General features: G+C 37.9%; 1 protein-coding gene across 1 annotated transcript in view; it reads left to right on the top strand.

Moving 5' to 3' along the window:
- The window catches only part of SRBD1 (S1 RNA binding domain 1), a gene marked incomplete at both ends in the record, with an annotated part of 233384 nt that overhangs the window by 68939 nt on the left and 140710 nt on the right, over positions 1 to 23735 (top strand). The window contains one exon of the mRNA XM_080711612.1: positions 68 to 175. Coding sequence (XP_080567738.1) covers positions 68 to 175 — 108 coding nt within the window. The remainder of the gene's footprint in view (positions 1 to 67; positions 176 to 23735) is intronic.

Here is a 23735-nt window from a genome sequence, read left to right as displayed (position 1 = left end):
CATTGTCTCTTGTTGATTTCAAAGCATGCCTCAAACTCATCTAGTTTTCATTGTTTGTCCCTTGAAGCTGCAGTACAGTGGTGATTGGAAATGGAACAGCCTGCCGGGAAACTGAAGCTTATTTTGCTGACCTAATAATGAAAAATTACTTTGCACCACTGGATGTTGTTTACTGGTAAGCATGTTGAGAATATTAGTTTTCTTGGAGTGGCATGGGAATTTCTAAAATTCCTTTTGTGACCATTTCTCCCTTTTCTTTTTAAGGCATGTGTGTTGTTTGCCCTACAAACCACCTCTTTTATTTATATAAGAGTATAATAGGATGATGTGAAATGTCTGTCATTTGAAGAAATTTAGGACAGGCAGTTTTAGAATTCAGGGCAGGGTCCTGAAGCCTCTCATAGAAGCAGCACATTAGAACACAGTTGTTTCACGGGTTTTTCCAGGGTGTACATGTTGAGAGGGCACTAATTAACTGTTGACTAATAAGTAAAATGATGTCTCAGACTAGCAGCTATAGATTGGATAACTTGACTTTCTTCTCCCAAAGATTTTAAACCTATGAATCATTGCCCTTCAGAAGTGAGAGCCAAGGTAAGGTTTATGAATTAAGAAGTATTTTTATATTCTTTTGCCGCTTGTCTCCTGGCTACAAGTTTTCACTTAATACAGACATGCAGATAACTTTTGCATAGCTGTAGATTAGAATGACCCAGTTTCTCTAGGCCTGGGCCTGCGTCTCTAATAGTTCTGCTTTCATTCTCCACTGTTTTTTCATTTTCCCTCTGAATCACAAATAGCCAAGTCTGTCTATTCCAAACTACAGTGAAATAATTCTTAAGGTTTTAGTTCTAGACAGGAAGATGTTTTTTTTTCTTTTTCTTTTTTCTTTTGTGATACTGGGGATGGAACCCAGGGGTATTCTACCTCCCAGATACACACTTGGGCCAATTTTCTTATTCTTTATTTTGAAACCGGGTCTCAGTTGCAAAGGGCCTAAGTAGCTGAGGCTGTCTGTGAACTGCAATCCTCCTGTCTCAGCCTTCCAAATGCTGAGATTACCAGCATGGCCTGGTGACACAGGTATTTAGGGGAGAGTGTTCAAGAGCCATTTTTCCTGCTCAGTGAGAAATCTAAGAATTACGAACAGTCGGTTGATGAATAGGGGACTAGTAGGATCAAAAAAACAAAAACAAAGATAAAAAACTACCGAAGGAAGGACTCTAGGATTTGTTTAGGCAGGCCCCAAAGGAAGGGTCAAGTATTTAATGCAGTACTCTGTGTGCTGAGGATGTAATAAAAATAAATGAGAACTTATGGTAACCATAGGGGATTAGGAAAAGACTAGGGACAAACCATTGGTGCCATGGGAATGAGGAAAGGACCAGATTGAAGTATCCACCTCAGATTGTCTCCTTCAGATTCACCTGTTAAGGCCTTATTAAACAGCAATCACCAGCACAATCACTCTGCTATGTTCTCTGTACAGTTAGCAACTAAAAAGCCCTTTTCATAGATGTCCTGAAATAACATTTAATGCTAGAGGCAAGATACATAACCCAGCAAGAACAAAAATCTTACATTCTAATAATTCCAACTTTGAGAATCTCTATTCACTAAATTAGTCAACATTTCCAAAATATTTTAGTACAAAGTTATAAAAGAAAAAGTGCATTAAAAGCAGAGCTTTTAAAACTTGTGTACTAGTATAATTTCTCTTATGTTTACCACAGCCAGGTAAACACACCGACATTTGGGGGCTGTGGAATATATAAGTCCAGTATCACAAGTCAAGTAAGGCTTTGTTTTCTTAAAAACATATATAATACACAAAGCAGTTTAGAAAAAAGGTAATATTATTTAACAATTTTCTGACAAATATTTTCACAAAACCTTTTATGTCACCTATAATATTACATCTATATATTACATCTATATATTACATATATACATATATATACATACATATACATACATACATATACATACACACACACACACACACACACACACACACACACACACACACACACATATATATATATATATATAGTCAGCACCTTCCCTAGGAGTCCCAGGGAGTTCTGCTCTTGGTAGATCAAGTTCACGGACTATTTTTAACAACCTATTTCTTTTCTGAAACCAAGGAGGCAAAGAGAAGAAATGAAAGCATTATCTTTAAGAAAAATAAAATATAAAAATAAAACCCAGCTTTGTGTTACAATGAGAAAGATATCCATTTATTAGTGGAGTGAACAGAATGCCATTGGATGGGCTTCTGGGGTGAGCCGGGAGTGTGCTCTGTGATGGGAATGAGTGCTTCTGTTCCCAAAATATATTGTTCAGCTACACAGAGACCCGTACATCTCTCTAGTGTATATCTATTTATATAGAGAACATATAAATAATTTCAAAGAAAAATTATATGAAATAGAGAACCTTCAGGCTTTGGAATGCTGCAGGACCAAGCAAGCACTCAGCCTCAGCTAGGTGGAGTTGGGTTTGGGAGGTAACTAATGGGGGAGGGGCACTGTTGGTGACACTAAAGAATTCCCTGAAATAAAAAACACATCTTTCTGTGCATGAAGAGGAAATCATGGGCTTTCATGCGTTCTTGTCCTTAAACTAAAAATGTACCTACTGTGTGTTGAGGGACAGCACTGTCACTCTGCATATAGCTTGTGCTTCTGCAGTGACGACCAGGCCTGAGCAATCACAGGGCTGATAGCTGGCTCTCCTCCATTCCCTTGCTGGTGCCTCAGGTCCTGTGTTCTGCTAACTAGTGGTTAATATGTGATGGAGAATACTGGTCCAGCCGTCTCCCAAGGTTTTAGTTACATTAACTTAGGGTAGGCCAAAGATAGACAATTGCTACTAATTCTCAAGACACACAGAGTAAAAAATGAAAAGCTTCCCTGTGTTAGGCCATTTTTTCTGAAATCCATGTACCTAGTTTGTTTGTAATCCTTTATTTTCTTTTCCTCCTTAATTCTCTTGTTTGTTTATACCATGGTTTGTTCATTTCCCATTGTTAGACAAATGAGCTATTTTTACTCTTTGATGTGTTTTTGTTTCTAAAACCAGTGCTACTAACTTATAGAACATAATTTCTGTATTTATTTGCAGGCATATTTACTGTGACATTTGTAATGAGCTGAGGAGAAAGGGCATTTCTGTTTTAAATTATCCTTAACAGTTCAATGTTAAGAGTATATATTGATAAGAAAAAATATTTATAGTTTTTGCCCTAAGTAACATTTTATACCATTTTCCTTATTCCATTTGTAATTAATTGAAATTATTAAATCTACAGGGTGATATTCTTTAGATCTTCAAAATGTAAGCCATTACTCTTTAGATATTGCCTCTGTCCCATTCGCTCTCTCTTTTCATGCTCACATTTTAACTTATGTACGTCTAGCCTTTTTACTCTAGTCTCCATGGCTTTTAACCTTTCTTTTTTATTTCCTATTTTTTGTCTGTCTAGGCTACTTTGTTGTTATTGTTGATTTCTTCAGGTCTTTTCTCTGTTTCACTAGCATTTTCTTTTTTTTTTTCTTTTTGGTGGTACTGGGGTTCCTGGAAGCCCTTCTACCTCCGGGCTACACTCCCAGACCTGTTTTTACATTTTTATTTGGAAACAGGGTCTCCTAAGCCAGCGCGTGCGGCTGGCTTCGAACCTGCGCGATCCTCCTGTCTCTGCCTCCCAAGTGTGGGGATTACAAGCGTGTGCCACCACGCCCGGCTAGCATTTTCTTTAGCTGTCAAATCCATCCATTGGATTTTTTATTTTTTTAATTTTTTTAATTTTTTTTATTTAATTTTTTTTTAAATTTTATTTTATTGGTGCACTGTATTCATACATCATAGTGGGATACAAACTTTTGTAGACATACATGCACACATCACCCAGTCAGCCCCCACCCGATCCCCACCCCATTCTCTCCCCATCCCTCCCTCCCATGCTTGGCTTAGTGGTTGACATCTAGTATTATAGCAATTTATCCAAAATTAAAAATGATAATCTCACATAACAGTTTCATTTGTCTGATACCAAGCTTTTGATGTCTTAAAGATAACATTTCAATATTTCTTTTTGCTTTCTTTCTTACCAGAGAATATTTTTTTCTTTTTTTTAGGTGAAACTATCATATATTTATTTTTCAGAAAAAAATCTATCCTGATATGGAATATGGACTCTAGATACCCAAAACAATCTCGAAGCAAAAACAAAGCTAGAAGATGTATATTTTCTGATTTCAAACCATATAAAGCTACAGTAATTGAAACAGTGTAGTACTGTTCTAAAGGCAGATATATAGACCATTGGAGTTAAATACAAGCCTAGAGCTAACTTCTTCCCTATATTGTCAAGTTATTTTTGACAAGGTTTCCACGAAGATTTGGTGGTGGAAATAATAATCTTTTAACTAAATATTGTTGAAAAATAATAATTACATGGAAAAGAATAAAATTGGACCCTTACCTAATCCCACATACAAGTATTAACTCAAACTAGATAAAAGACCTAAATATAAATCTTAAGACTATAAACTTTTAGGAGAAAATCTGGGTCATAAAACCTCACAACATTGAAATTGGCAGTGATTTCTTGGATATGATTTCAATGGCACAGGCAACAGAAGAATATACAACCTCCCTAAAAAATAAAAGAAAATATTGTATATCCAAAGACAATGTAAACAGAGTTAAAAGTTACTAATAGAATTGGATAAAATATTTCCAAATGCTATATCTGAAGGTATATTAATATTCCAACTAGAAATCCTAAAAATTAACAACAATAAAGGCAAACAATACAATTTAGAGATAGGTAAAAGACTAACATAAATAATGAATCTCCACAGATAACCAATCTTAGTTGTCTGTTGGATGGAAACTCTTGTTTCTCTGGTTCTGGTGAGTGTTACCTATTTCTTCTTTGTAGTTAATCTCTTTGAGTATTTTCTCTAGCGCTGGTTTTGAAGACATAAATTCCTTCAGTTTCTGTTTGTCATGGAAGCTTCTTATTTCTCCATCTAATTTGATAGAAAGTTTTGCTGGATAGGAAATTTTTGGCTGGAAGTTGTTTTCTTTCAGAGTTTGGAATATGTTACTCCAAGCCCTTCTGGCTCTCATGACTTGGTTTGGGAAGTCTGGAGTGATTCTAATTGGTTTGCCTCTGAATGTCACTTGGCCCTTTGTTTTTGTTGCCTTTAAGATTCTCTGCTTGGCTTCCACATTGGTCATTTTGACAATTATATGGCGTGGGGATCCTCTTCTCGGATCCTGTCTAAAGGGAGTTCTATAAGTTTCCTGGATCTGTGTATCAACCTCTTGTTCTATATTTGGAAAATTTTCTGCTATTACTTCCTTGAAGAGATTGTTGGTCCCTTTGGTATCACTTTCTTTTCCCTCCTCTATTCCAATTATTCTTAGGTTAGCTCTCTTAAGATGGGCCCATATTTCTTCAATGTCAGATTCCTGCTGTTGGATATCTTTTTCTAGATTAGAAACTATGCATTCATTTTTGGATTGCTCATCTTCTAAGAGCGAGATTCTGTTCTCCATGTGGTCTAATCGGTTGTTTGTGCTTTGAATTGAGGCCTTTACTTCATTAATTGCATCCTTTATCTCTTTTTGGCTCTCTCTGAGTTCTTTTCGAAGCACCTCTATTATTTCTACAGTTATTTTCCTGATTTGATCTTCTAGAAATCTCTGATTTTCTGTTTTATCAGGTTCTGATGTTGTGGGGTTGTGCACATTCATTACTTCAGTATTATTCCTCTTTCCCATGATTTCGGAGGTTTGTGCCTTCTCTGGGTTCTTCCCTTGGGTCACTATGGCTTCACTTAAGGTGCTCTGGATCTCGAGTCTGTATTATCTCAGACCCTACTACTCCTTTACTGGGTTGTATCAGAGTCTCCGACCCAGGGAGTCGATAGAGGCTGCTTTAAACTATGGGGGGTGCCAGGTTGCACGCTCTCCTATGGTGTGATATCTCTGCCACCACCACTCCCTCACTGGGTCAAGTCCCAGGAGGCACAATACTGGGATTTCTCCTCTGTGGCCCGCAATTTGACTCACTGTTCTTGAGTACGTAGATGTAGCTGTACTGGACTCGGTGAATTCACTGCTGCTGCCGCCGCCGGTGGCAATATGGCGCCTCTGCCACGCCCTCGGCCATGAGGCTGGCGTATTTTTTCTTCTCTGGTTTTGATTTCCACTCTGAATCCCTGCAGCGTGTGCTGAGCTCAGCCACTGGGAGCTTTAAATGCTGTCTGCGCCGAAAGATCCTGCCTGGCTGTTCAGCATCGGCTCACCTCGGCTTGCTGTAGCCGTCCGCTGAGTTCGCCGCTGCCGCCGGCAGTATGGCGCTGCTGCCGCATCCTCGGGCGCGTGTGTCTCCTCTGTGGCCCTGAGCTCTGTTCTCAGTCCGCTTTCTCTCTGGAGCCTGGTGGTTTTTTTGTTTTTCTGGTGATGGTGTTTTCTGGCTATGAAAGGCGCTCTTTTTGTGGTAATGGAGATTGGTTGTTAGCGGGACTCTTAAGCCCCGCTTTTCTCGGTCGCCATCTTCCCGGAAGTCCATCCATTGGATTTTAATTGCAATTGCTATATCTTTTGCTTTTAACTGTTCCTCTTTGTTAGTTTTTCAGCTTTATTGAGATGTAATTGACATTTCATAAATTACACATTTAAAGTCTTCAAATTCATGAGTTTGAACATAAGTACATTCTCATGAAACTACTACTACATAGATAATGAATATCTTTACCCCCCAAATTTCTCTGTGTTCCTTTTTTTTTTTTTCAGCTTTGGGGATGGAAGCCAGGGGCATTCGACCTCTGATCTACACCCCCTGCCCTATTTTTTATTCTTTATTTTGAGACAGGTTCTCACTAAGTTGCGGAGGGCCTCACTAAGTAGCTGAGGCTGTCCACGAACCATGATCCTTTGGTCTCAGCCTCCTGAATGCTAGGATTATAAGTGTGTGCCACCACGCCTGGCTTGAAATAAAAAATATTTTAAAACCTATTCAGAATATAGTTGTTATTCAACTTCTTTATGCTTGTCACTCTGATTGGGGTTAGATGGAATCTTGGCATTTGTTTTGATTTGCATCTCCCTGATGGCTAATGATGCTGAACATTTTTTCATGTATAGATCATTTGTATCTCTTCTTTTGTAAAGTGTCTATTCAATTCAGTTGCCCATTTCTTAATTGGGTTATTTGTTTTGCTAGTGTAAAGTCTTTTGAGCTCCTTGTATATTCTGATATTAGCCCTCTATCAGAGTGGTAGCTAGTAAAGATCTCCCATTCTCAAGGCTTTCTCCTTTAGATTCTTGGTGATTTCCTTTGATGTGCAGAAACTGTAGTTTGATGCTGTCCTACTTGTTAATTCTTGTTTTAATTTCCTGTGCTTTGGAGGTCTTGTTGAGGAAGTTACTAAATGTGTCTATATGTTTCAGTGATCAACCTATGCCCCCCTTTAATATCTTCATAGTCTCTGGTCTGAAATTCCTGAATATATTTTTAAACCTGTCTGATCTACACCCCCTGCCATATTTTTTATTCTTATTTCCTTAATGATATTAAGCATTTAATTCTACTGTCTATCCTCCAATCTCAGCCTCCTTTTAAAGAATGGAAAGACTTGGAGAACATTATGTTAAGTGAGATTAGTCAAGCACAGAAAGAGAAGGGACATATGTTTTCTCTAATATGCCCCAACTAGGGAGTATTAGAAATTCAGTGGGACTCTAGATAATGGAGGGGAAACTTCAGCAAAGCTAGGATGGAAGGGTAGGAGAGAAAGAAGGCCGAGGTTGATTAATGAAGGAGCTACATTCGAATATGTGTAAAATATGAATGTAGCATGGTCAACCTGGACACTCAGTGTTGGGAGGGGGGAGCAAGAGTGGGAGAAAGGGTACCAAGCACAGTCTGAATATATGCCATTTTTCAATATGATCCACATAAAAATAAAAAGTAAAAAATATAAGTTTTTTAGCCTTCAAAAATGCAAAGTTAGCTGGGCGTGGTGGTGCACACTTGTAATCCCAGCATTTGGGAGGCTGAGACTGGAGGATCGGGGTTTGCGGACAGCCTCAGCTACTTAGTGAGGCCCTTTGCAACTCAGTGAGACCCTGTTTCAGAATAAAGAATAAAAAATAGGGCAAGGGGTGTAGCTCAGAGGTCGAATGCCCCTGGGTTCCATCCCTAGACCCGCCCCCACACCCCCAAAAAAGTAAAGTTAACAAAGAAGATTGTCTTACAAAAGTCTGTAATGACAAGGTGAGGAAACTCTCAGAAATTCAATTCACATTATCATATAAAATTGGAAAAGATCCTATTAAGGAAAGAAAATAGGGCAGTAATTCACTGAATATTAAGATATATGAGCTGGATTAATATACTCTGCCAGTAAAATTATGAACCATGATCTGTTCCAAGTTCTTTGGGAAAAGTTAAATTAATGAATAGACTTTTATCAGTCAAGACGTCATGTCAAAGAAAACTTTCCAAACACCGTGGTTATTAGCACATGTACTTTTATTGCAAGAGAAAGACATTTAGTGTGCCAATTCAGAGATGTGTTATTGCTAACAAATTTTTTTGGAAAAGAAAATGTAAAATATTTAGTAAAAGGAAAACTGACAAAAAATGTTTAGATGATTGGTTTGTGATCCAGTCTTATACCCATTATAATATATCAAAAATTATTTAGACATTCTATCAGGAATGATTTGATTTTTTCCCCAAGAGATTGTGAATTTTCATTGCCAAACCAAATTTGGAAATTTTCTTTTACATTTACACATTTTTCTAAAGTTTTTGATGTCTTTAGCATCTAGTATCTGATTTAGCTTTTGCATATTTAGTCACCTTGTTTAATGCAACTATTTTATTGTGTTCTGAATAGAGCACATTGACTTCTAGGGGCTCTGCCACAAGGATTGGGAACTAAAAATAAACCAGTTTGTGTGTGCTAACTGCAGACTTCTTGCCAACCATGGATTTCACAAAGGTGTGTACAAAGTTGAAAAATATCTAAGTAACCAAAAATGTGTGTAAAAGGGGAGCCACTGATCATCAAAAATAGTACTTGAAGACTAAAACTTAAGGCCCAAGCCTGTGAATTACCTTCTTCCCCATCATGTGCTAAGTATAGCATAAAAGTCTTTTGATGATTATTTTAGGGAAAAGAGAGTTAGAAGAGGAATCTCATTGCTTTTAGGTAATCCTGATTGATTGTTGCAGTCCTAATCAGTGGCTAAGAGAAACAAGGATTGCTTACCTCCTCTTTGGACTTTTTAGATGTAGTGATTTTATAATTAAAATAAGATGATATTAAGAGATCTTCTGCTTATTTATCTTTCGACCCAGATGAAATGTTTCTGAATTTGTAAGTGGATTGATCAGTAGGGTTTCGTAATGCTATTGGCAATTATTGAGAAACTGGAATTTTTGGAGATAAATAAATGGTATTTTGATATTCTACAGGGGGAAATAAAATAGGTTATGCAAATGACTATTGTGATCAGGCAAGATTACCATAAAAGGATGGTTTATGGGCACCTTAAGAGGGACAGTGGAACAGTAATAAACTTCTTGAAGTTAGCATATACTTCTTATAAATAAAGCATTTTGATTTTGTTCATTTTGTTTATAAAACTAGACTAGTAGACACATCTGGATCCCAGCAAAGCTTTTGCTCATTTCTTGATACCCGTACAGACAAACTAGAGATTTGATTACATGGTTTCCAAAGGATTTTGATTAGCTAATGGTTTGGTGTCTGGTGTTAGGGCTCTAATGCCATGCCATCTGCACTGTATCAGTTAATGTTTTAGCCAATAACTTTGTCAAGGTTTAGGACTATGCTTTTCAAATTTGTGGACATTGAGATTTTTAATATATTAAAAGTTTTTGAAAGACTTTACTTTTTGGACCTAATATTACTATAATTGGGATAAATAGCTTTTGTAATGACAGAGGGTATTCTGGTAGATATTTTCATGGGATGATTGCTAAGGTTTCTTTGAAACCTGACATGGATAATTCTATCAGAACATACAGCACACATCTCCTTCACTGAACCAGTTGAACCTTTTGCTTTTGCTTTAGTTTAAATTTACTTTACAATAACTCAATAAGCTTGACTGTTGAACAACTTAAGATATATCTAGAGCTGGATATGACACCTCATGCCTATAATTCCAGTACTTGGGAGGCTGAGACAGGAGGATCTCAGGTTAGAGGACAACCTTGGCAAGGAATGAGACTGTCATAAACTTAGCAAGACCTCGTTTCAAAATAAAAATAAAAATAATATAGGGCTGGAGGTGTAGGTAAGAGGTAGAATGAATTCCCCTAGGTTCAATTCCCACTATTACCTACATACACACCCAAAAGAGAAAAGAGAGAGAGAGAGAGAGAGAATATGAATGAGCTCAGTCTATCTATGTAAAGCACATAATGGAGAAAAAGTTGTGGTTGATGTTATTGATTTCTCATTAGTGCTATACTTTCTCTTTACAAGAAGAACGTTCCTGTTAATGATGAAGGCCATGCATCAGCCTTAGAACTTGGGACAGCTTAAGTTGTTTTCCAAGTATTTGATTATTATGCATAGTGACAAGGCAGTATAGCATTTAAATTCCTCACTTCATTCTGTAGTAATGGCTTAAGAAGATGTAAGGAAAATTGTAGAATTTTGTTGCCTTTCACATATTGTGGTTCCTTTCTCCCTTCCTGTGATTATCACAAACACTAGAATCTTGATAAGATTGCCTTGCTGGGATGTTTGTGATAGTAAGAAAATTTTAAAATAAATTTATGTTCATTTTGTTGAAGGGCCAGAATGTTTTAAAAATGCATATTTAGGCTGGGTGTGGTGGCGCATGCTTGTAATCCCCGCGCTTGAGAGGCGGAGACAGGAGGATCATGCAGGTTTGAAGTCGGCCTCGCTGGCTTAAGAGACCCTGTTTCCAAATACAAAGTATAAAAAAATAGGTCTGGGAGTGTAGCCCAGAGGTAGAAGGGCTTCCAGGAACTCAAGTACCACCAAAAAAAGAAAAAGAAAAAAAAAAAAGCATATTTAAATAGGCTTTCATGAAAATATGTTGGGCAAAGGAGGCATAAGGAATAAATAATTGAACTGTTTCCATCTTTGGTTTAAAAATACTGTTTGGATTTAAATTCAGTTTGACAGTTTTGATCAAAATAAAATATGTTTTACCAGTTTTGTAACCCATGTGTTTTGTGTCCCTAAGTCCAATTTAAGTATCTGCAGGAGTTATCATAGCCCATACTTAACTGTAGTCCTTCTCGTAGATTTTTGTTTATTGATTTGGATTAGAACTGGCACAGAGCCTAGTGTTGATCATTTCTCATCTTAAGGTTTTTGGTTACAAATCTGCTTTTGTTGCCAGTACCAATACAGATTCTTGATTGTTTTGTTATTTTTATTGTAAATTATTGCCAAAGATACAGGATAGTATAATCAAAGCGGATGTTCTGTTTAGACAAGGATATTTGCTATAACAGAATCTAAAATGTAAATTAAACAGCAAAGTGTTCAGTATTAAAGTAGTACTTGATGAACTTTGATATTTTATGTGTTTTGGTAACTTTTAAAAATGGAAGAAACACCTTATTTTGTGCAATTGTTTAATGCTTTTTTCTCTGTCTTGTCTGTAATGTATAATTTTGCACTCTTAGGTACTCCTTCAAACTGACGTTTTACTGTGGTTTTGAAAATAACATAGAACTCACTGATTTCAAATATCTACAGTTCTATTATTTCTTAAAGTACATAGATAAACAGTACTTTGTGTCACTGAGACCTTAGTTAAGTAGAAAAGGATAGCATATAAGATGCCAATGCTTGTAAATAGGTAGATAAATTAATTTTACATAGACCTTTCCATTAAGAGTGTTCTTGGTAAAGTTAGAAACAATATTTTAGGGATGTAGCCTTCATCTTTTGGGACTTTTACTAACCATCTGTGCAAATAGAGTCCAGTGTAGTTTTGACTTATGCTGAATTCTTTGTTATAGTGAACATAGATGTGTAGTGTGTATGAGACAAATGGATTAATATTAAGTAATTTTGGAAATGGGGTACAATGGTACACACCTATAAACCCACCTCATTGGAAGTCTGATGGAGGAAGATCTAAAGTTGGAGGACAGCATGGGCAACAGAGCAGGCCACTGAAAACAGAAAGGGCTGAGGATATAGCTCAGTGTCAGCGTGTTTACCTAGTATAGGCAAGGCCCTTTGTTTAATCCCCAATTCTGGGGGAGGTACAGAGAAAGTTAGCTATTTAAAAAAAATGATAGTCCCTAGATTAGATTAAATACACAAAGGATAGGCCTGCATTATCAGTAACTAATAATGAACAGGCTCTTTAGCCGGTTCTCAAAATTTATATTTTCTTCTTTTCTATAGCATTAAATAGTTTGCTGTTTTTCACACTTTTGACTTTTTTGGTTTGCTTTTGTATTTTGTGGTGCTGGGGATTGAACGCAGGGGGGTCTCACGTATGCTGGGTGAGCACTCTTGTCAGTGAGGCACATCTCTAGCCTCTGGCCAGTGCTTTTAAAATGAAATATTCACTTGATTATAGAGGAACATTTAATTCTCTTCTTATTCCTACTGTGTTTGGGTTGCACTTAATCACTAGGTTCCTATTATTTCATTTCAGTTTGCAGTAGAATTCAAGCTTGCTGGAGTCCTTTGTTGAGGTCCTTTTCATTTAGTTATATAGGACTTGGAGATTTAGAGGCTAAACTGATGGTTGAAAATATGAGTAAATATCAGTTATTGAATTGGCATTATTTGTGGTTTGGGCCCCAGGGTTGGGGCAGGGTGGGGGGCGTTTGATTTTAATGTATTTAATGTGACTAATTCCTTGTATTATGTCTTCTAACTTAATTGAAATAACCACTTTCAAGTTCTGCACATCCGTAAATTTCTAAGGTTACATCTAGCCTAATTCCCATTACTTTTCCGCTTCATAGCACTTGCATTTTAAAGGAACCCTAACATTTGGGTTCACATTATGATAATGAGGCTTCAGGGGCACGGGGGATTAAAGATGTCTCAGGTCTGGTTGCAGAGTAAAGTTCAGAAGCACTTGTAAAACTTGCCTGATTGGTGGGTTGAGGTGCTTTTATTTATTCACTACTCATGCAGCATTAATCCGTATTTCATCAGGTACCTACAGTGCTGTAATTCTAGATGTGACCTTGGGTCTTGATTTACTTTGGCTCCGTTTTCTTTATTAATGGGCCATGAAAGAGGGACATGAAAGATAGCCAACATCAAAGCACCTTTTAAAGTAAAATGGTTGATAGGAATTCCCTGGTATTTAACACTGTCTATCAAATGTTTCAGCTGGTTTGCATCCTTTTACAAGCTATTGCTTGCTGCACTAAAATAAATTTAAAGCAGTTGTTTCAAGTTTTGGAGGGAAAGTAGACTGGAGGGTGATAATAATGGTGAGGGTGGCAATTGTGGTGGTAGTGGGGCAATAGTTAGCCAGGGAAGGAGTAAATGAGAGGTTAAGAACATACTGTTTTTTAACTTGCCCAGTAGTGTTTGTGTGTGTGTGTGTGTGTGTGTGTGTGTGTGTGTGTGTGTGTGTGTGAAGGAATCTTTATTCCAATATTGTGATTTGAAGGAGGAAGTACTCATCATCCTGCTTATTAGAAAATTGGAGAAGGTAGCCTCAAACCTCTGTGAAAAAAAGAATGAGAGGCCATGCCAGTATACTATTCAGAGACCATTTGTCCAGTTAAACTTCACAGCCTGTTTATTCTTTACTGAGCCATATGAAAAAAAAAGCTGTTAAACATAGTAATGTGGGAAACTGAGTCTGATGATAGAACAAAGGAAATGAGATCTAGAGAAGGATCTCATTTCCTCGTATGCACTGTATAGTTTATTTGGCATTTGAATCTGCTTCCTATAAACACATTTTTTAGAAGCTATTGTCTCTGTTGGGCTAAATATATGAAGATAGAACTTCTTATAGGCTACGTTTTGAAACTGATTCTTTTCTCATTTCACAAGTATTAGTTGGCTGTTTTTCACTATCAATGAAAAAGTAATTAAATCCTTTTATATTTTAGATTTTCACTGCGATTGTCTCTGAATCTGTTTCTAGATTTACCATAGAACTTTAAAAATCTGATTTGTGAAAATACAAATTATGAGATGAATTTGAAAGTGGCTTTTTCTTGCCTTCTGATTCATACTTTGCTTCCAGTTTTGTAATATAATCAACTTGTAGAAGTTTTAAAATTTATTGTAATATAATAAAAACATTTTGTAAATGTATTATTTAATGTATTATTAAAATACTTTAAAATTAGTATATTTTTGAAATTCTGTAATTTTGTTTGCAGTTACCTGCTAAACTAATTTTTTATTCATATATGGTGTGAAAATAAATTTTGAGCTAGGTGTGGTGCCACATGCCTGTAATCCCAATACTTGGGGCGGCTTATACAGGAGGATTGTAGGTTCAAGGACAGCTTCAGAAATGTAGGGAGACTCTTAGCAATCTAGTGAGAAATTGTTTAAAAACAAAAAAGCAGCCAGGTGTGGTGGTGCACGCTTGTAATCCCCATGCTTGGGAGGCAGAGACAGGAGGAGTGGGCAGGTTCGGTTGGCTTAAGAGACCTGTTTCCAAATATAAAAAAGTATAAAATAGGTCTGGGAGTGTAGCCTGGAAGTAGAAGGGCTTCCAGGAATCCCAGTACCACCAAAAAAAAAAAAAAAAGAGAGAGAGAGAGAGAGAGAGAGAGAGAGAGAGGAAGAGAGAGATAAAAAAAAAAAACCAAAAAAGCAAAAATCGGTAACAGATTGGATGTATAGCTCAGAATACCCTTGGGTTCAATTCCTAGTACCATAGGAAAATAAAAGAAAATAAATTTTATTTTAATTTAAATATATATATATATATATATATATATATTTGTTTGTTTATTTATTTATTTTTGGTGGTACTGGGGTTCCTGGAAGCCCTTCTACCTCCAGACTACACTTCCAGACCTATTTTATATTTTTTTAAATTTGGAAAGAAGGTCTCTCTTTTTTTTTCTTTTAAATTTTTTTATTGTTGCATTATATTCAAACATCATATTGGGGTAAAAAACTTGTGTGTACAAACATGTACTCATCACTGATTTAACCCCTACCCAATTCCCACCCCATTCCCTCCCCGTCCCTCCCTCCCTTGCTTGGCTTAGTGATTGACTTCGATATGTTTAAGTACATTGTGTGTTTTAGAGATTTTCCTCTTCCCCCCTCCTTTCTCCTCCTTTAGGTTGTCTTGTTTGCTCCTCTATAGGATTTCCTCTTTCAAGAGTTCCTCCTATGACCCTTTCCTCCCTAACTCTCACATATTAGGGAAAGCATCTGATTTCTTATTTTTTGTGACTGACTAATCTCACTTAGCATAATGTCCTCCAGTTCCATCCATTTCCCTGAAAATGATGTAATTGAGTTTTTTTTTTTTTTGATGGCTGAGTAAAATTCCATGGTGTACATATCCCACAGTTTTGTAATCCATTCATCTGTTGATGGACATCTTGGCTGGTTCTATAGTTTGGCTATGGTGAATTGTGCAGCTATGAACATAGATACACATGCATTAGTTTGGTAGTTTGGCTTCCTATCTTTTGGGTAGATACCCAGAAGTGGTATTGCTTGATCAAATGGTACATTTGTTCCCATTCTTCTGAGGATTCTCCATACTGTTTTCCAAAGTGGTTGCACTAATTTGCAATCCCACCAACAATGTCTTAGAGTTCCCACTTCTCCACATCCTTTCCAGCATCTGTTGTTGTTTGTGTTTTGAATAATTGCCATTCTATTTAGAGTTAGGTGAAATCTCAGGGTAGTTTTGATTTGCATCTCTCTGATTGCCAGTGATGTTGAGCATTTTTTCATGCATTTATTGGCCATTTGAATTTCTTCTTTTGTGAAGTGTCTATTTATGTTCGTTTGCCCATTTTGTTACTGGATGCTTTGTGTTCTTAGTGTTGAGTTTCTTGAGTTCTCTGTATATTCTAGATATTAGTGCTCTATCAGTGGTGTAGGTGGCAAAACTCTCCCATTCTGTTGGCTCTCTGTTCTCTTTGCTGAACAGAAGCTCTTCAGTTTCATGAAATCCCATGTATGATTCTTCTTTTAATTTGTTGTGCCTTTGGGGTCTTGTTGAGGAAACATTTATCTGTGCCTCTGTGTTGTAGTGTTGGACCTATTGTCTCTTCAAGGAGCTTCAAGGACTCTGGTTTGATTTCCAAGTCTTTGATCCATCGTGATTTGACTTTGGTACAGGGTGAAAAAGTGGGATTAATTTCCAATTTTTTGCATATGGTTAACCAGTTTTGCCAACACCATTTGTTGAAGAGGCTATCTTTTTTCCAGTGTATGTTTTTGGCCCCTTTGTTAAAAATCAATTGGCTGAAAGTGTATGGACTTGTGTCTGGGTCTTCTATTCTGCTCCATTGGTCTATGTATCTGTTCTTTTGCCAGTACCATGCTGTTTTTATTACAATGGCTTTGTAGTATAGTTTAAAGTTAGGTATTGTGATTCCTCCTGCATGGTTTTTGTTGCTGAGAACTACCTTGGCTATTCTGGGCTTTTTGTTATTCGAGATAAATTTAAGGACTGATTTTTCTATGTCTGTGAGGAATGATCTTGGTAGTTTAATGGGCATTGCATTAAATCTGTAGATCACTTTTGGGAGGATGGCCATTTTAATGATATTTATTCTGCCAATCCATGAACATGGAAGATCTTTCCATCTTCTAAGATCTTCTTCGATTTATTTTTTCAGTGTTTTATAATTTTCTTTGTAGAGATCTTTTACCTCCTTGGTCAAGTTTATTCCTAGGTATTTTATTTTTTTGGTGGGAGATCCTGAGTGGAAGTGTTTTCTGAATTTCTTTTTCAGTGGATTTATGATTGGTGTACAGGAAAGCTTCTGATTTTTTAAGATTGATTTTGTATCCAGATACTTTGCTGTATTTGTTGATCAGTTCTATAAGCCTTTTGGTTGAGTTTGTTGGGTTTTCTAAATATAGTATCATATCATCTGCAAATAGTGAAAGTTTGAGTTCTTCTTTTGCTATTTGTACTCCTTTGATTTCCTTTTCTTGCCTTATTGCTCTGGCTAGAGTCTCTAATACTATATTGAAGAGAAGTGGTGATAGTGGACATCCTTGTCTCGTTCTGATGGGGTGTGTCCATACAGCGCCTAAGGAGATGCAGCCTTCCTCGGCCTGAGCAGCCTACAGCCTACGGCAAAACTTTAAATAAAGTGATTCAGCAGAAAAGGGGCAAAGATGGCGCCTGGAGGAAGCTATGAAGGCGTGGTTTCCCCATTCATTATGGGTGGGGAGACTGAGCAGTTTTCCCTTTAAAGGAGGTTCCGCACACATGAACAGCTCATGTACTGGCCTGGGATTGGCTATGAGCTACATGCTAGTGATCTTTATCCCAGATAGGCTAGGCTATTTCTCATGGGAATTCCCCTCGTGGCTTGGTGCTATATATATGATTGTTTGGAGAGAGATAAATGAGATCTTGCTTGACTTGACTCCCGGCTCGTGGGTTTGTGTTCGAGTCGTCAGTATTCATCATCTCGCCAAGCCCCGCCAGCTGTCGGGCTGGATTCCCGACATTGTTCCAGTTTTTAGGGGGAATTCTTGAAGTTTTTCCCCATTTAAAATGATGTTGGCAGTGGGCTTATTGTAGATTGCTTTAATAATGTTGAGAAATGTTCCTTCTATTCCAAATTTTCGTATGTTGAACCAGCCTTGCATCCCCGGGATGAACCCTACCTGGTCATGGTGTATGATTTTCTTGATGTGGTTTTGAATTTGTGTTGCTAGTATTTTGTTTAATAGTTTTGCATCCAAGTTCATCAGAGAGATAGGCCTGTAGTTTTCCTTCCTTGAACTGTCTTTATTCGGTTTGGGTATTAGTGTGATGTTGGCTTTATAGAATGCATTTGGGAGAGTCCCGGTTTTTTCTATTTTGCAAAATAGTTTGAGTAGTATTGGGGTTAGCTCTTCTATAAAGGGTTTATAAAATTCAGTTGGGAAACCATCTGGTCCTGCCTGGGCTTTTCTTTGATGGTAAGCTCTTTTTGCTGTTTCATTCTCTTTGATTGTTATTGGTTAGTTTAAATGTTCTATATCTTCTTGACTCAGTTTAGGAAGGTTGTATTTATCTAGGAAGTTGTTGATTTCCTCCAGATTTTCCATTTTGTTGGAGTATAGTTTTTCAAAGTAGTCTCTGATAATTCTCTGGATTTCTACAGTGTCAATAGTAATTTCTTCATTTTCATCCCTTATCTTCATAATTTGGGTTGATTCTCTCTTTTTTTTAGTTAGGTTGGCTAGTGGTTTATCTATCTTGTTAATCATTTCAAGATACCAGCTTTTGGTTTTGTTGATTTTCTGTTTTGTTTTTTTATTCTCTATTTTGTTATTTTCGGCCTTAATTTTAATAATTTCCTGTTTTGTACTGGCTTTGGGGTTTGATTGTTCCTGCTTTTCAATGGCTTTGAGGTGTGTCATTTGGTTATTTTTTTGAAGATTTTCTGTTTTTCTTATGTGAGCACTCAGTGCTATAATTTTACTCTTAATACTGCCTTCAAAGTGTTCCAGAGGTTTTGATATGTTGTATCTTTATTTTCATTTGTTTCTAGAAATTTCTTGATTTCAGCTCTTCTATGACCCATTCTCATTCAGAAGTGTGGTGTCAGGTCTCCACATGTTTATCTTGTTTCTCTGAGTCTTCTTATAGTTGATTTTTAGTTTCATTCCATTATGGTCTGAAATGATACAGGGAAGTATGTAACATTTTTTAAATTTGCATTTTGTGTCCCAGGATGTGATCTATTTTGGAGAAGTTTCCGTGAGCAGCTGAGAAAAATGTAAACTCTGCTGTAGTTGGGTGAAATATTCTATATGTGTCCAAGAGGTTCATTTGTTTAATGGTGTTCTTTAGTTCTGAGGCATCTTTTCTGACCCTTTGTCTGGAAGATCGGTCTTCTGTTGTGAGAGGTATGTTGTAGTGACCTAGTATTATTGTATTGGGATTTATGTTTGACTTCATGTCACAAAGAGTTTGATTTATGAAATTAGCTGCAACTATGTTTGTGGCATAGAAGTTGATTATTGTTATTTTCTCTTGCTGGATTATTCCTTTTACCAGTAAAATATGACCTTCTTTTTCTATTCTAATAAGTTTGGGTTTGAAGTCTAACTTGTCTGATACCATAGTTGCTACTCCTACTTGTCTTCAAGTTCCATTAGCATGGATTACCTTGCTCCAGCCCTTTACCTTAAGTTTGTTCCTATCTTTACTTGTAAGGTGTGTTTCTTGTAAGCAGCAGATGGATGGATTCTGTTTTTTAATTCATTTTGCCACTTTATGTCTTTTTATTGGGGAGTTGAGGCTGTTTACATGCAGTGTGATTATTGAGAGATAATTTTTTTTTTTTTTTTTTTTTTTGGTGGTACTAGGGTTCCTGGAAGCCCTTCTACCTCCGGGCTACACTCCCAGACCTATTTTTACGTTTTTTAATTTGGAAACAGGGTCTCCTAAGCCAGCGCGCGTGGCTGGCTTTGAACCTGCGTGATCCTCCTGTCTCTGCCTCCTAAGCACTGGGATTACAAGCGTGAGCCACCACGCCCGGCTGAGAGATAACTTTTAATTCCTAACATGTTAAGATTTTATTTCTGTTTTAAATACTGTTTATTCTTCTATGCTTTGTTGTCTGCTGCATGGGAAATCTTTGTTTCTTTGGTTCTGGCGTGTATTACCTATTTCTTCTTTTAGTTAATCTTCTTGAGTATCTTTCTAGCACTGGTTTTGAAGACAGAAATTCCTTCAGTTTCTGTTTGTCATGGAAGCTTCTTATTTCCCCATATAATTTGATAGATAGTTTTGCTGGGTAGGAAATATTTGGCTGGAAGTTGTTTTTTTTTTTTTTTCAGATTTTGGAATATGTTACTCCACACCCTTCTCTTTTTCATGATTTCGTTTTGGAAGTCTGGAGTGATTCTAATTAGTTTGCCTCTGAATGTCACGTGGCCTTTTGTTTTTGTTGCCTTTAAGATTCTCTCCTTGGCTTCCACGTTAGTCATTTTGACAATTATGTGGCATGTGGATCCTCTTTTCTCATTCTGTCTAAAGGGAGTTCTATAAGTTTCCTGGACCTCTGTATCGACCTCTTGCTCTATGGTTGGAAAATTTTCTGCTATCACTTCCTTGAAGAGATTATTGATCCCTTTTGTTTCACCTTCTTTTCCTTCCTCTATTCCAATTATTCTTAGGTTAGCTCTGTTAAAATGGGCCCATATTTCTTCAATGTCAGATTCCTGCTGCCGGATTTTTTTTTTCTAAATTAGACAGTATGCATTCATTTATGGAGTGATCATCTCTTAGGAGCGAGATTCTATTGTCCATGTGGTCTAATCTGTTGTTTATATTTTGCATTGAGTCCTTTACTTCAATGATTGCATCCTTTATCTCTTTTAGACTCTTTCTGAATTCTTTTAGAAAGTCCTCTATTATTTCTACGGTTATTTTCCTGATTTGACTTTCTAGAGATCTCTGAATTTCTATGTTGTCAGGTTCTGATGATGTAGGGTTATTGGCATTCATTGCTCCATTGTTATTCCTCTTTCCCATGATTTTGGAAGTTTGTGCCTTTTCTGGGTTCTTCTCTGGTCACTACGACTTCACTTAAGGTGCTCTGGATCTCGAGTCTGTGGTATCTCAGTCACCACTACTCCTTTACTGGGTTGTATCGCAAAGTCTCAGACCCAGGGAGTCAATAGAGGCTGCTTTAGTTCATGGGGGTGCCATTCTGGGCGTTTTCCCACTAGGACTTGCGACTCTGGTGTGATATCTCGGTTACCGCCACTCCCCCACTGGCTTGGACTGCAAAAATCTCTGACCCAGGGAGACTATCTGCACTAGTCCCTGGGAGTGCAGTACAGGAATTTCTCCTCTACTGTCTGACATTTCCTAACGGTTGTTGAGTGCACTGATACAGCTGTAGTGGACTCGGTGAACTCGCTGCTGCCGCCACTGGCAATATCGCGCTGTTACCATGCCCTCGGCCTTGAGGCTGGCATATTTCTTCTCTGGTTTTGAGCTTCGCTCTGAGTCCATGCAGGGTGTGCTGAGCCTGGCTCCTGTGAATTTTAGACATTCCTTGCGCTGACAAAACTGCTGAATTCTACCTGGCTGTTCCACAGCTGCTCACCTCAGCTTGCTGTTCACCCCTCCTCTCTGGAGTCTGGTGGCTTGTTGAGTGCGCTGGTCTGGAGCTGTCCGGTGAAGTCGCCGCTGTCGCCGGCAGTATGGCACTGCTGCTGTGTCCTTGGCTGTGAGGCCGGCGTATCTCCTCTCTGGTTTTGAGCTCAGTTCTGAGTCCCCCTCCTCTCTGGAGCCTGGTGCTGCGAGGGAAGATGGCGCTGGCACAGCTCTGCGCCATGGCACTGGCTGTGGCATTGCAGGCTGGTTTTATTTCTGGTGTCTGGTTGTTCTTCCAGCCCTCTTTTTCTCTGTCCTTTGTATTTACAGTTTTTATTTCTCTGCTGATGGTCTTTTCTGGCTATGAAAGGCGCTGATTTTGTGGTAATAGAGATTGATTGTTAGCAGGACTCGTAAATGCCACTTTTCTCCATCACCATCTTCCCGGAAGTCTCTATATTAAGGTTATTGAGCATGTTCCAAGCACTCTCATTTGCTCTGAAACCTATAGTAATGTCAGTGTGTAGCACCACATTTTGTCTCTCCTTTAATGATTAGTGCTCTGGCCTGGTGTCTCTGTCTGTGAAAGCATGAAATGCCACTTGTGCCTCTCCCTCTGTAAGCCTGGGTCTCTGAGCTCTCAAAAAGGGCCTGTCTCAGTTTATGCTGGTGGTGGATATCACTGAAGCTGGATCTACTGTAAGTTAGGACCTCCACGCTTCCCACAGTCCTTGAGATTGTGTCTCTCACCACCTATGTATCCAATGGATACCGCTGTTACCAGACCCAGTGTATATGTAGGAGCCTGCATTCTCCACAGATAGGGTTGGTTGGTCTGACTTCTCCCCAGACACCATGATTAGGTGGTTTGTGACAATCTCTGGAGGCCCTACTAGGCTCTGTACACTTTCGACTGTGGGCTTCTTTGCCTGATTGGCCCTGGGGCTGTCCGCTAATCAGTGCCTCTACCATGTCCAAAACAGACCCCACTCCCAACTTCACCAGCGTGAACTGCAGAAGTCTCAGACCCTGTGAGTATATCACTTGCTGGATGAGTCCCTGCAGCTGCACCAGGAGGTTCCTCTCAAGGACAGTAAGGACACAACACCACATAAATGATGGTGTTGTTTGCCACTCTGGATCTCCTGAGGACGCACTGAGCTCGGCTGCTACAGATGCAAGTCTGGATTCTTAGGTTTTTAATTTTCTGCTTATTTTAAATTCCTGTTACTCTTCAAAGCATATTTATTTATTTATTTATTTATTTTTCTTTTGTGGTACTAGGAATGGACCCCAGGAGCATTCTATCTCCAAGCTACAACTCCAGTCCTATTTTTTTATTCTTTATTTTGAAACAGGGTCTCACTGAGTTGCAAAACTGTTTCTTTCCTCAGTCTTCCTTTTTCCCCTTCCAACCTCCATTCTTCAATCTCCTTACACTATTCTATATTTACACTCTTTCCACATTTACCCATAGCCCCTCATGTTTTCTGTTTTCTCTCTAGCTTCCACACATGTGAGAAAACATAACTCTATAAGATTGTATGATCTCACATAGCATAATATTTTTCATTTCCATTTATTTTCTGCAAATAACATCATTTTGTTCTTCATGACTAAGAATTTCATTGTGTATATATACCACATCTATTTTTTCCACTCATGTGTCAACATAGTAATTTATATGAACCTGAAGACTACTAGGGATCATAAGCAGTTCGATAGATTGCCCTTTTAATGTGATAGGTTTGAATTAGTTCCATTGTTTAAAATGTGCCACTGCCTTATTGCCATTGTCATATTCCACTTTCTATTTTAAGTCACCCTCTTCAATATGTTTGGGTTATTTCTTTTCTTTCTTTCCTTCCTTCCTTCCTTCCTTCCTTCCTTCCTTCCTTCCTTCCTTCTTTCTTTTTTTTGTGGTGCTAGGGATGAAATCCAGGGCCTTCTACCTTTGGGCTATACTCCCAGACCTATTTTATACTTTATTTGGAAACAAGGTCTCACTAAGTTGCTGAGAGCCACACTAAGTAGCTGAGGCTGCCTTCAAACCTGTGCAATCCTCCTGTCTCGGCCTCCTAAGTGCTGGGATTACAAGCGTGCACCACCACGCTCGGTGGGTTATTTCTCAATCACATGTTGGTATCCCTGAAACTTTGTTGGATACAGATGCAAAGAAGCTTCTATGATGCCTACAATAATGAGAAATACTTTGGGGATGTTCATTTCTATTCAAATCATATGCTCTAATTTATAGCATTCAGTGATTTCCTTCTCTTCAAAGTCCTCGTTATTTATTTATTTACTTATTTTGGTACTGGATATTGAACCCAGAAATATTCTATCTTCTATTTATAATCATAGCCCTATTTTAATTTTTATTTTGAAACAGGGTCTCAGTAAGTTGCAGAGGGCCTCATAAGTTGCTGAGACTG

This window comes from Muscardinus avellanarius (assembly GCF_963383645.1).
Source record: "Muscardinus avellanarius genome assembly, chromosome: 15".
Lineage (NCBI taxonomy): Eukaryota > Metazoa > Chordata > Mammalia > Rodentia > Gliridae > Muscardinus > Muscardinus avellanarius.
The sequence above is the reverse complement of the archived record's forward strand: the minus strand, read 5'-3'. Positions and strand labels throughout refer to the sequence as shown.